This window comes from Sciurus carolinensis, chromosome 14 (genome assembly GCF_902686445.1).
Source record: "Sciurus carolinensis chromosome 14, mSciCar1.2, whole genome shotgun sequence".
Taxonomy (NCBI): Eukaryota; Metazoa; Chordata; class Mammalia; order Rodentia; family Sciuridae; genus Sciurus; species Sciurus carolinensis.
The window spans coordinates 61,674,241-61,689,013 of record NC_062226.1 but is presented as its reverse complement, the minus strand read 5'-3'; the positions used below and the strand labels follow the sequence as shown (position 1 = coordinate 61,689,013).

Here is a 14,773-nt window from a genome sequence, read left to right as displayed (position 1 = left end):
AGGTAAAGAATTTAATATTTTCCTTGCTGCATTTGTACTAATTTGACAGAGAGAGAATACCTAGAAATAACAGATGGTGCTATGAGATGTGGCCTATGTTGTAAATAAACCAAATAAATTAAGATCTCCTATTTCCCAAAAGCAAAACTGAGTATTTGCCTTATGAACTTATTCAAAACAGCCTTTCATTAAAATAACAAATTCTCTTCTGTATTTGAAATGTGAATCCTAGTCATTAACTTTCAGTGGCCCTCTAGGGATGTGGCCCAACACCCTGGTTTGTAGTGCTCTCATGCAAATAAAATATGTAATAAATAACTTTTCTAACTCACAGTATGTATTAACTTTTTTAAATGTTCTTTTTAAAAAAGTATCAATTAAAATGCACCTATTTTTAGATTTTAGAAATTAAAATCATACTATTTAATTATTGCTGGGTTTTTTTGTTTTACATTTCCTTCTATGATCAAAATTTTGTTATTTGTTTTGTTTTCATTTGTAGTTTTATGTACTTTTGATTCTGAAAAGCCTACAGAATACAGAATTAGGCAAACATTTACTAATCAGTAGAATTCTGTGAGACTGGTCAAGACCACGTATTAGGACAAATGAACTCTGCTGCAAAGTACAATGTAGCATTTCTAAGGGCCTTAGCAACTGTCAAACTAATGATGGCTCCTAAAATTCATATCAATGGTCATTAAATCTTTGCTTAATTTATTTCACCTTCTCCACTTCTAAATCATGTTTTACAAGGGGCAAAATATTAAGGCCAACAAGGACTAGACAGGTTGTAAGCATTACTGCAGTTTAATGTCTTTTAATTAAAGCCAAAGGATCTTTGTTGGGACCCCTAGAGTATAACATAGCCACAGCACTGAGCCACCCGACCAGCCAGATGTGCAGAAGCCATCACCTCTATTAGATGCTGAAAGCCTCCATAGGGAAGAGAGGATATTTAATATATTAAATAACTAATGAAAGACACAGCCAACAAAATGTAGTTACCTCATCTAATTCCATTTCATCTGGACTCTCCCATGGCTTGATAAATTTCCCACGAGATTTCTTCAAAGGCACAATTATTATGTAGTAACCTCTGCACAGAAATGGATGAACAAAAAGAAGGTTAGTTCAGAGGAAAAAGAAAATGGATGTGCCCTTCAATCTTCCACAGACCAGTGATTGAGAATGAAGGCAAATTATGGATATGGAGTGACTTGTCCATTTCTTACATCAATGACAAATAACCACCTGTTGTTCAATTTTAAAAACAACACGGATAGACATTTATGTGTGACTTCAATGATCTTGTATGGCAATATCACCATGGTTGACTGCTCTTTATTAGGTGTAATAAACAGAACAGGCACTTGTTGTTAGGACCCTGGTGCTGGACACATATAAGGCTGGTATATTGAAATCTACTACCACAAGCTGCTGAAACAAATATTTTTTCATGACATTAAGAGGATATTTTTGAAAGAGGGTGACATATAATGAAAATCATTCTTCAGTTCCACAAGTATCTATTACTCTGTTCATACAGACCAAAAATACTTTTTGTTTGGATACAAAAATTAAAACTTACTGATAACAATTAAAGTAAAATGTAAAATCTCCTCTCTTATTTTACACATCAAATTATAAAACTAAGTACTGCAGAAATTTGAAGATTTCTATGTAAAGACCTTCAAAATAGGTCTCAACACAATGATATCTACAGGAAAAGTCAAATGTAATCGAGACTTCACAATGATATGCTTTAGATTACGTAGGGGGAAATGAGAGGAGGGCGGGAGTGGGGATATGAAAGATGGTGGACTGAGACAGACATCATTACCCTATATACATGTATGATTACATGAATGGAGTGAATCTACATCATGTGCAACCACAGAAATGAAAAGTTGTACCCCATTTGTGTACAGTGAATCAAAATGCAGTATGCAAAAATTAAAAAAAACAACAAAAAAAAGGTCAACTAAAAAAGTGCTGTCTAAAGTCACCTGTTAATAAAATAGACGTAGGGTCTAATAAAGTTGTTTTTTAACTTCACTAGAGCATACACCCTTCCCTTGCATTCATGTTTAGGGATTTATATAAGTATGTAAGGATTTGGAACATAGTGGATAATAACATATTAATCATTTCCTACTTTGCAGTTATTATATTAAATGCATAAACTTGTTTTGCCCTCCTATAGCAAAATCCCTTAAGGACAGCCTAAATATAAGCTCCAAGGTTGTAAGAACGGGTCATGAAAAAAAGATCTGGAGATTAAATAATTGGCCAAAACAGATAGTAAGGGGATTCAAACTTTTTCAATGGTCTGTCTCTTTTATACATTTACTCCAAGAATCATATAGCATTTTTGAAGGACCCCTCAAAATTGATGTAAATTTATCGTGAAAGTGAAAACACACACATACACCAGAAGACAGGCACATACCTTTGAGAGAGAAGGGGACAAAGCAAAGAGGGGGAAAGGAGCTACCAGTCCTTGCTGCATGGAACACAGAAACCAATACCAGGCACAGGAAGGTCTCTTTTCACTCATCTCACAGTCAAATCCTCAACAAACTTAGCAAATACTAAGCACTACTGAGCTGCTCCCATGAACACAGTCTAGAGCTGAGCTGACCAGTGCCCCTATGGCCATCAAGTTCTTGAAACATGGCTCCCCAGAAAAGATGCACCCTAAGTGTAAAAGACATACTGGATTTTGAAGGCTTAGTATGAAAAAAGAGAATGTAAAATATCAGTGACGTTTTTATAAAGGCAATCATAGGCTGAAATAGTAATACTGTACCTATAATGGCTTACATAAAATGCTATTAAATTTTACCCACTTCTTTTTGCTTATTTCACCGTAACTACCAGAAAATTTAAAACTTTACAGGGGTCTCTCATGATGCTTGTTGATAAGTGCTACTCTAGAGTGTTCTGGTGAAAAATATGGCACTTGGAGATATATATGGCCAGAATTTAGGCTCTACTACTAATGTGCTGGATAATCTTAGGTTGCTCGTTGAACATCCCTGAATCTCAATTGTATATTCTGACAAATGGAAGTATACAACACTAGGCTGTGAGTTTAGGGAAATAAAATAAATGAACCTGAGCAGTGAGCACAGTGTGTGTAACCAATAGCACCAAACGGATGCCAGCTGCTATGCGTGAGGCTGACATCACGGTGGGAGAGACACATCTGAGCTATCTCATTCACTAGGACTGATGAAATTCTGTGATTGTAGGTAGAATAACTTGCTAAACTAGTTCCCCCAATCAAGAATTCCAGTCAAACCAGTCAATTATACCAGAAACCTTTCTCCATGGTGCTATGAACAACTCATCAACGGATGCACACAAATACATCACCTAGCTGTTCATTTTCTTTACTACAAATAATGATGATGATCAAGGAGGGTGAGGCAGAAGAAGAGTTGGAGAGTGTGAGAGAAGCCAATATCTTTTATTTTATGATCCAGAGAAAGCCTCCTCTTCATCCTGTCCTCCCACTACCTGAAGAATTTGCCAAACAAGTCCATCATGTTAAATGAGCAAGGAGAAGAATGACAGAGGCTGCAACTGAGCATACAAAATAACACTGCAGATATACTTGATAAACACACTTGTCAAGGAACCTCTTACTCTTCCTACCAACTACACAAAGTCAGGAGAGCTTCTCTTCTAAAGTAATGATGCTGCACATTATCAGAGAGCGTCCATGGTCCGCTTTCAAAATCATATAAATCAAAGTTAAGCTGATGAATTCTATTAATTTTTCTTCTGCTTTCATACACTGAGTTGTCATTCTTGTACATGAAAAAAAAAAAAAAAAAAAAGATCCATTCCATTCTTTCTTCAACAACACTCCCCCAACTGTTCATTTCACCCGAGGCTGGGATAAGAATTGAACAGCCTCTCCCATAGCAATTAATTATCAGTGTGGTCCTATATCCATAGCCTTCTCTCTGCTGATCTCTAAACCATTCATCTAGGGCAGTCAAAGTGGGGCTTGCTTCAAAGTCACTCTTGCACATTGAGAGCAATGGGACATTGGTAATTTGGAACTTCACATTATACAAAGTATCTCCTCAGTTTAAATCCACCATCTGAACCATGTTCTCTGCAACTCAGGCTTTGCAAACATCCATGTCTTTGCCTAACCTGCACCCTAGCTTTCCCCTGAAGGTGCTGCTTTTCTTGCAGCCTTCTCCTGTGGTAGCTGTTAATTCATCCCTCCTCCTCTGTCCAGGAATCGAAGAACCAGGATTTGGTTGGCTTTTTACAGGTATTTTTCCTCTACCCTCTTGCTAAAAAAATTAAACGGTCAGCTTCTGTTTTGAAGTTCATGCAATTAATCTATATGATTCTCTTCTCTGGTTGATTTTTGCCATCTACCAACTTCAACAACTCCTTTTATGGAAGTTTTGTTTGTTTTTTGTTGTTGTTGTTGTTGGGTGAAGTTCAATATCTACCTTCCTCTCAAACTCTGCCATTGTCCTGGGTGATTTCAACCTTCATAGGGTTGGCCTATGTACCAACCAACCTCTCATATCTTTCAATTCTTCCTTTCCAAAGTGCACCTCTCCCATGCCACCTTAGCTGCAATCTACAGTGCGCTCTCCACTTTCTGTTCTTGAGCGGAGGAAGCTGAATACAACTGGAGATATAGGGAACAGGACAACATAATGCTGCAAATCGATGATCAGCAAATCCCAACAGACCCTCAACACTGCCTGGCAGTCTTACCACAACTTCTCCCTTTATTTAGCCCTTCCACTTTCCACAAGGACTTTTTTCAAGTGTTCTCCACTACTCTCAAACTTGGATGTTCATATTTCCCCACAAAAATATGGTCTTATCTTTTACTTAAAAAGAAAATACAAACAGCCTGACAAGAATTCTTCCATCAGTCTATCCAATTGCAAGCCTAATTCTACTATACTCTTTCCTTTGGGTACAGTGATTCCCATTCTCTGACTTTTTTAGAAAGTTAACTAGGCACCATATCCCTTTCTCTATCATCTATCCCAACTTCCTCTCCAAAGGACTCTAGCCATCAGACTTCAACCACACACATGTATCTGCCATTTAAAAACAAACCAAACCATCCTGATCTAGTCAACTACCCCTCTCTCTGACCCCTTACAGTCAAAATTTTGCAAGTAGCTGCATGTTCTCCAGACTCTCGTTTTCCTTTCCTTCCACTCACATCTTAGCAGACCTTGCTATATTCCTGCCTCATCACTGCACTTCACTGCCATCAACGGGGAACTCAAGGACCTTAATGTGTGACATGGAAAGGAGAGTTTTGATCCTCTTCTTACATCATCTCTTAGCGGAACCTTAACCGTGTTGGTAAGATCTTCCGTGAAACCTTCTCACCTCTTTGGTATGTAACTCTATTTTCTACATTATCCCTTCCTACATTAATTTTACTTCCTTAACATAATCTATTATCTGCTATCCAGCTATTAAAGGATGAAGTCCCTTGAGGCTCTTGCCCAAGATTTCTCTTCATACTCTGTTTTCATCCTAGGAGAACTCAATCCAATTCATGGCACAGGTTATCAGCTATATGCAAATGTTTAAAAGATCTACATCTTCAGCCCAGAGTTCTCTGAATTCCAAAGATTTGTCAAAATTCAAATTTATGTCTTCATTTCTGTCACAAAGTACCTCAACGTCAATGTGGTTAAAATTTAATGAATAATACACCGTTCAGAATAAATCCTTCTTTAATATTAAACAATATCCATAGCACACATGTTAATAACCTAGGCGTTTCCATTGAAAATCTGATTTTATTCTCTTCCTCCCTTGTACCCAATCTATCATCAAGTGCTTACTTCCAAACTCCACCTCTAGAGCATTCACCTGTCTCCATCTCTACTGCTATCCCTCTGGTCTCATTCCATTTTCTCATGGCTACACAATGGTCTCCTAACTTTATCCATTGACTTTAGCTTTTCTAGTCTAGTCTCTTGAGATTTTCATTTTACAATACAAAATTGATTGTGCCATCCCTACTTTTTTAAGACATTTCAATGAAGACTCATTTCTCTTAGGATAAAGACCACAAGGAATTACAAGACACTGCCGGATCCTGCCTGAGTCCATCTCTCCACACCTTATATCTTGATTAGCTTTCAGGTATTTTGAATTGATCTTGGTCGATTCTGAAATCAAACCTCTGATCATTTTGTCCTATAAACCTAGAACAGTCTTTTACTCCCACCAAGTTAACTCCTCTCATCCTCTGAATATCAATTCACTTATTCTTTCCTAAGTGCAAACGTCCCTGACTCTAATAAGATGAATTACCCCACTACATTTCTACAAGTTTTCTACACTTTAAGATACATTTATGTATTTAGGAAAATATTACTAAAGCATATGTACATATAATCTTTTCAAAATTTGTTTTATTACAATTTTACCACTGAGTTGTTTTTTTTTTTTTTCCCCATTTAAAAATGAAAGCAAATGGGGTGGGTGATTCTCAGGGACCTAGGTCTCTCTAAATCTAGTAGTCAAAACTGTGTGGGGGCCCTACTTATCTACCAAAATTCCCAACTCTCAATCTCATCTAGCTTTTTCTCTTTTCTCCAAGGCAGCAATGTCATGCTCAAATAGGGCTTATAGAAACTATAACTCCTTACTGCAAAAGCTTTTTTATTTACCAGCCTCCTGATGACATTTTTTCTAACCTCACAAGACATTAAGGAAGATAAGGTGATTTAGTCAGGGCAAAAATGAGGACTTAATATGTACCCTACAGATCATATCAACCAAATCATATGAACTGAAAAAACTTGCTTGAAATGAAAAAAAAAATGCTTTTAGGGCTAGATCAGTTTTATAGATGGTTAAAACTTAACTCTATATTTTACTTGGTCTCTCTCAAGCCTGGAGTTTTAGGCTCAAAATACCTTTTTCAACACAGTCCTTAACTATTAAACTAATAGAAAAACAAATAACTCAAAATCAATATATCTGAAAAGCCCATGTCTACTGATGAAGTAAGCCGTGTTTTCCCAGTATATTAGATTTAATTAGATATGTTAAATCTAACCTTCAGAATTTTAATTATATTAAGTAAAGTTTTACTAATTTCATTTAATACATTATCATCTAGGGGCCCAGCTCCATATAATTATATGAGAAGGCGAGCTCTGGTCCTTGCAGCAGTCCCACTTCAAATTCAGACAGGCTTTTTGTATTAGCAGTCGGTCTTAGCATTCTTAAACTCACTATTTAACCGGGAAGTCAAAATCTGTCTTAGAGTTTAATAATAAAAGTCAATCCTTGCACAATTTTGATTTTTAAATTTTTGCTATGGTCATCTGGGTAATATATATGATTTAAATACAATGAATTTAAAATAGAAAAACCACAGCTGGTTGAATGATCTCTCAGTTTCTATATTTAAATTAAGGCTTTGAATCTTTTCAGTTTGGCATTGCTGGGCAAGTCACTTGGTTGTCTTAAGCTTCATTTGTTCATTGGTGGGTGACACACTGACCAGGAGGAATCTCCCCCTTTACCTCTCCTCTAACTGCTAATGGTAGCCTACTGATATACTGTTTCATGACACTTAACACATATTCCTGTGATCTGTGCACACTTATGGTTCTAAGGTTTGCCTGAGTAGCCCTGTTTATGAATACTACTTAGGAATTTCTTACCTGGTTAGCAAGTATTCAGCAGAGAAATGTCTAGAAAAGAACCAACTGATAAATCTATGATTCAGAATGTGATCTATGGAATGAGAGTACCTGGATTCTAGTATTTCCTCTCTGGTTCTGATATGTGGACTGAAGAAAATCAATCTACCTACTAACTTCCTCAGCTATAAAATGAGGAAGCCTCTTCTTCAGAAATTGTTATTTGTTAATGAATGTCCTTTAAATAGCAGCTAGCAGATCTTTGCCACCATTGATATCAATCATTAATATCAATTATATGACGTAGGCCAGGACACTTACTATCTCTCGGTCTCACTTTATTCACCTGTAAATGGAAAGAATACCTACCTTAAGGGGTATTGTAGGGTTTAAATGAAACCTTCTAATTATTTCAGTCAACTGGAAAGTACTGTATAAACTTAAGACTTCATTACTTAAAGAAACATGATAGATTATTCCTCATTCAATTGCTAAGTGTGGTACATAAATTTTAGAAAGTCACATTGCAAGCCATACTTCTACTAATATCTTTTTTAAAAGAACAAGTAGATAACCTTAAAGTCAAATTAGTAAAACCGAAGAAATTTAAAATTTCATAAAATATTCTTCATTTTCATTTTCCATAAGCATAAAATGGTTGTAATGAAATTAATTTACACTAGGCACTTTCTGATACAGGTTTTTCTCTTAGTATCATCAGTTTGGTGCAGTATTGTATATACATATCTTGTGTCAACAAGATGCATGCACACATGCTTTTTTTCCCTAACCATTCAGAGGACAACTCTATAAAGTCACAGAAGAACTCTTTCTAATTACCACTGGCTTCTGAAGAATGAAGGCATTGCTAAATGTTCTGATCATCATTCTGTCCCCTTTATCTATTTAAAAAGAGTGGTGCACCTCAGAATTTCTGCTTCCAGAACCTGTGGTATGCTTCAGATTGTTTGAGAAGGACTTTAGCCTTTCTCTGGAGGAGTCTTCCCTGGTTCCTAACTCCATACCAGCAAATAGAAGAACCTGGGGATGAAGGTACACAGAAGCAAGGAGCTATGTGTGCATTACATTTATAAGAATTCATCCTGTTTTTAGGTGGTGAGGACTTGGGAGGCAGGAATCAAGACCTAACAACTAATTTTGCTGGGAATAAGGAAAAACAGGCTTCAATCACCAAAATTGTATTTTTCTAGAAAACAAATAAAAATGTCTCAGCTAGCTTTCATTTAAATAAGCTAGCAAACTGCCCACAGTTTTGGAATGAGATCTGTTTCCTTCCCTCATTTCTTCCACAGAATACAGGACAAAAAGCTACAAATCTTTTCTATTTTCTAAATTTGCCAACTAATGCAAATGGCACTTAGGGCAGAGCTTCTTGTAATGTTTGATCATGCCACACACATCAACCTTAAGTCAGGATGGGTGACTTTGTGATGTTTCTCCACTAAAAAAACCAAAAAGCATAAATTATATACATCATCAATATAAATTTGTATTATTAAGAATTTAAGTTTTTACTACCAAATTTAGCTGACATTCCCTATGGTTCTGATGCTTTTCTCACTCAAGAAATTTCTTAGTGTGGCCTTTTGTTCCCTTTGTTCTCCCAGGAGGCTAGACTATATTTCTGAGAATCTTTAATTCATTTCTAACATATAATTCTATTCCATGATAGTTTGCTTTCTTTTTCTATTTCATATGGTCTCTTCTCTTTGATACCCAAGTTTTATCCAAAGTTTTTTCCCTGATACCCATCTCAAATATAGGGGAGAAAGCATATAAATATAGATACTTGAACAAGCTGAAGAAAAACACTACAGGACAGAAAACATTCTGCACTTTTCCCTACTAATTCAGAAACTGCAACATGAAACTAAAGTTGACCACCAATGGACGGAAACTGCCATTTCCCATTAAGGGCTAACACACTTTAACAAGTGTGTTTGGGTGATTAATCTTTTAATAGGTAATTTTTTAATATAAATAAAATTGTGAAAACTACATGAATAGTAATGCTATTGAATATACTATACTATTTTCATTCTGCATCTGCTCTGTTTCTGAATAGACATGCATTTTTTAATGGATTAAATTTACAGTCCATCTTTTCCTCTTCTTTCAGTGTTTACAATGTTTTTCACCTTTCATCAATCTTTCTCATCCTTCAAGGCTCAGATTAGATATTAGCTCCTCCAGGATGCCTCCCCTGACACCCACGTTGTGCTAAAACTCAATATTTATGTTTTTGTAGTACCTGGAAGTACCCACCACATTAGAGCCATGTTATCTGTTTTTACAGTGGTGAGCCACTGTAAGTCAGGGCTTTATCTCACTTGACTTTCCATTCCCAGACATACTGCTGGAAACTGTGTACAGAACATGCATTTGTTGTATGCCAGCTGCAAAGTCCTAACAGGTGGGCAAGATGTGTACAGAAGAAGCAGGAGGTTCTTCTGTGCCTCTACTGTGTTCGTTGAACAGTTGTGTCCCCAACCCCACTGTGATGGTTCATATGACTTCCTGTCATCCTTAAGTCTCAGCTTAGCAGTCACCTTCTCTGTGACCTGCCCCGTCCCCAACCCATGGCTTGCCTTACCTCTCTAATCTTCTCCATCACAGGACTGCTGCAATTGACTCTTGACTTGTCCAAATTAATATATGGTACAAGAGCATGAGAAAGATGGCATTCTCTCCACTGAGCACCTGACACACTGCCTGGTACTATAGTAGTTGATGAAATATATTTCCTCTGTCTGTGGTCTTGATGTTTCAGAGGTGAATACTTACCACCAAAACTACTGAGAACTAAACATGAATTAAATACACCATTTTATGTATCAATTATGCTTCCATAAAGTAGTTTTAAAAATAAATAACTTCTATCTGTCAATAACAAGAAAATATTCTGCAGAATGAATAAATAACTAAACAGATAAATATAATGTCACACTCATATTCAATTTTATTGGGATAAGTATTACAATGATATTCTTGTTTTCAGTTTTCTGAATGATAGAGGACAGAAATGGAGACTTGATTTGTCAATGAACTTAGTAAGTTTTTTTGGAAATCGTCAGCTGGCTGAAATCTAACAAATACTTTTATCAAATAAACATTATTTGAAAGCTTACCCAGGAAGGACTGATTTTGGCTGAGTCTCAACTGGCCAAATTACTCATTCCTAAATTGCACTAGATTTAAACTTTTTGTTTACGATTTTGTTTTTCAGTATGTGATTTTTAGACATCTTCTTTAAATTTTGATTTGGAAATCCTTGAGTACACTTTTTGAATTTTCTTCCTTCTAGAAAATGCCTTTGCCATGCTACCCTGCCTCAGTTCTCAACTCTGAAAGAAGACCTTCCCTATGTCCTCCATGGGCTTTCCTCTTCCTACTGAGACCTTTACTTTTAGTACATATTTGCTACATATTTTCATGAATTGCCTCAGTGATTCTGTCTCCTTCCATAAAGCCATTTTTTCTCTGTTAGCAATTCCCAAATTTATATTCTTCGTTCTAGTTAACTTCTCTTGGCCCACATTTCTAATAGACATTCACTGATACTTCATACAAAATACACACATAATTAACTTCCTCTTGTTTTTTCATCCCTTAGGATAAATGGCAGCATCATTCATTATCCTCTAAGCTCCAACCTCAGGGCCACCTATCACATTTTCCTCTGCCTTGATCTTATAATTAAAGCCCCTGACAATTCCTGCTGCACTTTTGTTCACTTCTACCTCTATATCCTATGTGTACCATCATCTTCTTATTTGTCAAAAATCAATTAAGCATGTGCTGATTTCCCAACTATTTTCTCTACCACTGTCTTTGGTGCTCCAAATGATTGCAGCAGTCCGGGAACTATGTACAAATGCCTTTCTGTGTAACCTTCAAACCTGTCATAGCAAATTCATCTAAACTTGATGGTGTGGGATAGAAGAAATAAGAAAAAGCTTACTTTTATACCAACAAGTAACACAGTGTCTAACATACAGTGGGATATTCAAAAGAATATTTTCTAAAATAGAAAAAAAAAAACCAAAAATGTGGATATCATACAAATGGTAGCATGCTGTTTTTCTACATAAAGATCTTTAATGGATTTCCAGGGTCTACAGAATGTAACTCCAATTTCTGGGCATGGAGTGACTCATGTATTCCTCCCTCATTCTCCTCTAATATTGCCCAGGCACTTTGGTCTCCAGACTTCTAATATCACTTGCTGTCTTTTAATAATGGATCTCGGCATGCACTGTTCCCTTTGCATATAACATTCTTTTCCTTATTTTTTTGAATGCCTATTTGTCCCTGAAGACTATGTTCAAAAACTTCTTTTACCCATCTCACTCTGAGTTAGCTGCTCTTAAAGATAAAGCATAATTCTACCACTCACATTTCTTACATTTGTCTGTTTATCCATATCCCACATGACATGGTAGGTTTTTTGAAGACCAGAATCACATACCTTTTATCCCCAGGGCTCACCACAGTAATTGTACTTAATATAGTTCAGTGACTATAGTATTTTCATATACTGGTATGCAGTCATCTGGGTCTATGTTCTTGGACAAATTACTTAATTGATTGGATTTAATTTTTTACTTCAGGCACATTGGCTTTTACATTAAGTTCCATTCAAACATGATAACTTGCATTTTATGATTTATTTTTTTCAAACATCATTTTCAACTTTACCTTGAAATTCTTCCTACTTTTGTAGCACACAAATAAAACAATATCCAAAACTATTTTTGGTTATCTAATATCTCAAAGTTTCTTCCAACCTTGTAGCACTTTGTAACACTTCCTCACAATTATTTTATTTTGCTAATAATTAGAGTTAGTCAACTCTTCACCATATTTCATAAGACTATGACATGAACTACTTTATAGAAGGACTCTGCTTTGTTTGTCTTTACATCTTCTAAACACTGCTCCTGGAACATAGGAAAAACTCAGTATTGTCAGGCATGGTGGCACACACCTGTAGTCTCAGTAGTTCAGGAGACTGAGGTTGGAGGATCCCAAGTTTGAAGCCAGTCTCAGCTATTTAGCTAGACCCTAAGCAACTTGGCAAGACCCTATCTCAAAATAATAAAAAAAAGGCTGGAATGTGGTTCAGTGGTTAAGTGCCCTGGGTTCAATTCCTGGTACCAAAACAAACAAACAAACAAAAGAACAATTCAGTGTTAAATTAATGAGAGTCTTTGTTAGATGCCAGATCATCGAGTAGCAAGCTTGGATTGTATAATCATGAGCCACTGTAGAAGCATCTTTCGTCTACATTCAACAATATATTCTTACAACCACGACAACACTGGGATCTAACTTCCCCATTGGCCTGCAGCACTCCTTCATTCTCATCATTCTACCAACTTACTTTATATTTTCATTTGCAGGAACTTCAGGCAATTGCACCGTAATCATGCCATCCAGGTTGGTCTTGCCAATGAAAGCAGGCTTCGTGCGGAGCACATCTGGCGCAGTCTTCGCTGTTACCCTGTGCTGCAGCCCTCCTGCGCTGTTTCCACGATTCGTCAGCACGAAGGAGTATGACTTCTCAGGCTTCAGGTTGACAATTAACTTCTGTGTGGCTCGGCCATCCACTTCTTCTACCATTTTCCCGTCGTCATAAAGAATCTAAAGAGTCACAACCCATCAAACAACTTTCGTTATCAAGAGGCAAAGTGTATTTTCTAAACCAATGTTCACCTGCTTCTGGAAAATATATGCCAGATCAATTCTAATTCTGGGCAATTCCTAAGCCCATAAGTATTCACAATTCTACAGAATGCATCAATTTTCCTGTCAGTTCTTGGTGTGTAACGATATAACATTTCTAAGTCTATCAAAAATACTCAACAAAGAAATGTGCAATAACTTCTCAATATTTGACCTCTTGGTTATAGGTGATCTTAATGAAAAGTGTGCTGAAATGCACCTTTTTTTTCCTAAAGATTTCAGTCCTCTTCTAAATATATTTTCACTTTCTCAAACGTTTGTCTACTTCTTATTTCACAAACATGAACTTCTAACATCTCCAATATACCTTAACAAAAAAGCAGAGTTTAAGAAATGCCAAGAATTCAGACCAATAAACAAACTGAAAAACTCCCAGAATATTGCATGATAAAATTACAGAGATCATGTAAATTTTATTGTTTTGTGGAAAAACGCAAGTACTAGTTAGATGCAAATAGTTCAAATTCAAATTATTAGGTATACTATAAGCAATGTTAGTCCTGGGTTTGAGATCCTGTCTGCTCCTTAGAGCAGAAAAGTTAAGATGCCAAAGCACCAAACTCAATGTTTTACCTGAAAGTCACAAATGAGACCATCAGGGCTGGAAATGCTCAGTGGTACAGCACTTGCCTGGCGGGTATATATATATATAAATCACAGGGGCTTTGCAAACTTTGCACATTGCCCTAATGAAAGTGTTCCTTCAATAATACCTTACAAGGACTGGGAGTATAGCTCAGTTGGTAGAATGCTTGCCCTGCATGCACGAGGCCCTGGGTTCAATTCCCAGCACCACACACACACACAAAAATAATAATAATAACAACAATAATAATAATACCTTACAAATAATATTACATAATATCTTACCTATAATTTCGCAAATTAGAAGACAACTTACTTTGAAAGGCATGGCGGAATTATAATTCTCTGGAATCTCCCAAGACAGCAATACTGAAGTCTTCATTACTGCTTTCACATGAAAATTTTTTGCAAACACTGCTGGAAAAGGAAAAACAGTGTATTTAAACTATTCCTAAGGACATATTACCTGTCCTTTTCCACCATGGATCATAGAGCTTACGCTAGATGCTGGCTACTTTGCTTAGAGAGAGAAGTGTGATTTGCCTACCTGGTTAGAGCATTCATTTTAACCCATTCTCATAAAGATCTCTCCTTTCTCTCCAATTCAGTCAATTCTATTGTGTTTTCCTTACCTGAGGACATTGGGGGTGCTGTCAGCCAGACTTGCTTGGCATTCTATAACTGAAATCTACGGCATCCAAAATGTATTAAGTTTGATATACTTTACCTTTTGGGTTTTGCTGAAC

The 14,773-nt window shown here is 36.4% G+C and overlaps 1 protein-coding gene across 47 annotated transcripts in view; it reads right to left on the bottom strand.

The window, feature by feature from the left end:
* Positions 1-14,773, bottom strand: part of Ptprd (protein tyrosine phosphatase receptor type D) — a 629,514-nt gene that overhangs the window by 134,607 nt on the left and 480,134 nt on the right. For 24 of the 47 annotated variants that reach the window (XM_047523757.1, XM_047523758.1, XM_047523756.1 and 21 more), the window contains 3 exons: positions 14,344-14,444; positions 13,081-13,340; positions 1,009-1,099 (listed from right to left, as the gene is read on the bottom strand). In XM_047523757.1, coding sequence (XP_047379713.1) covers positions 1,009-1,099; positions 13,081-13,340; positions 14,344-14,444 — 452 coding nt within the window. The remainder of the gene's footprint in view (positions 1-1,008; positions 1,100-13,080; positions 13,341-14,343; positions 14,445-14,773) is intronic. The other 23 variants (XM_047523760.1, XM_047523782.1, XM_047523787.1 and 20 more) reach the window with 1 other exon arrangement.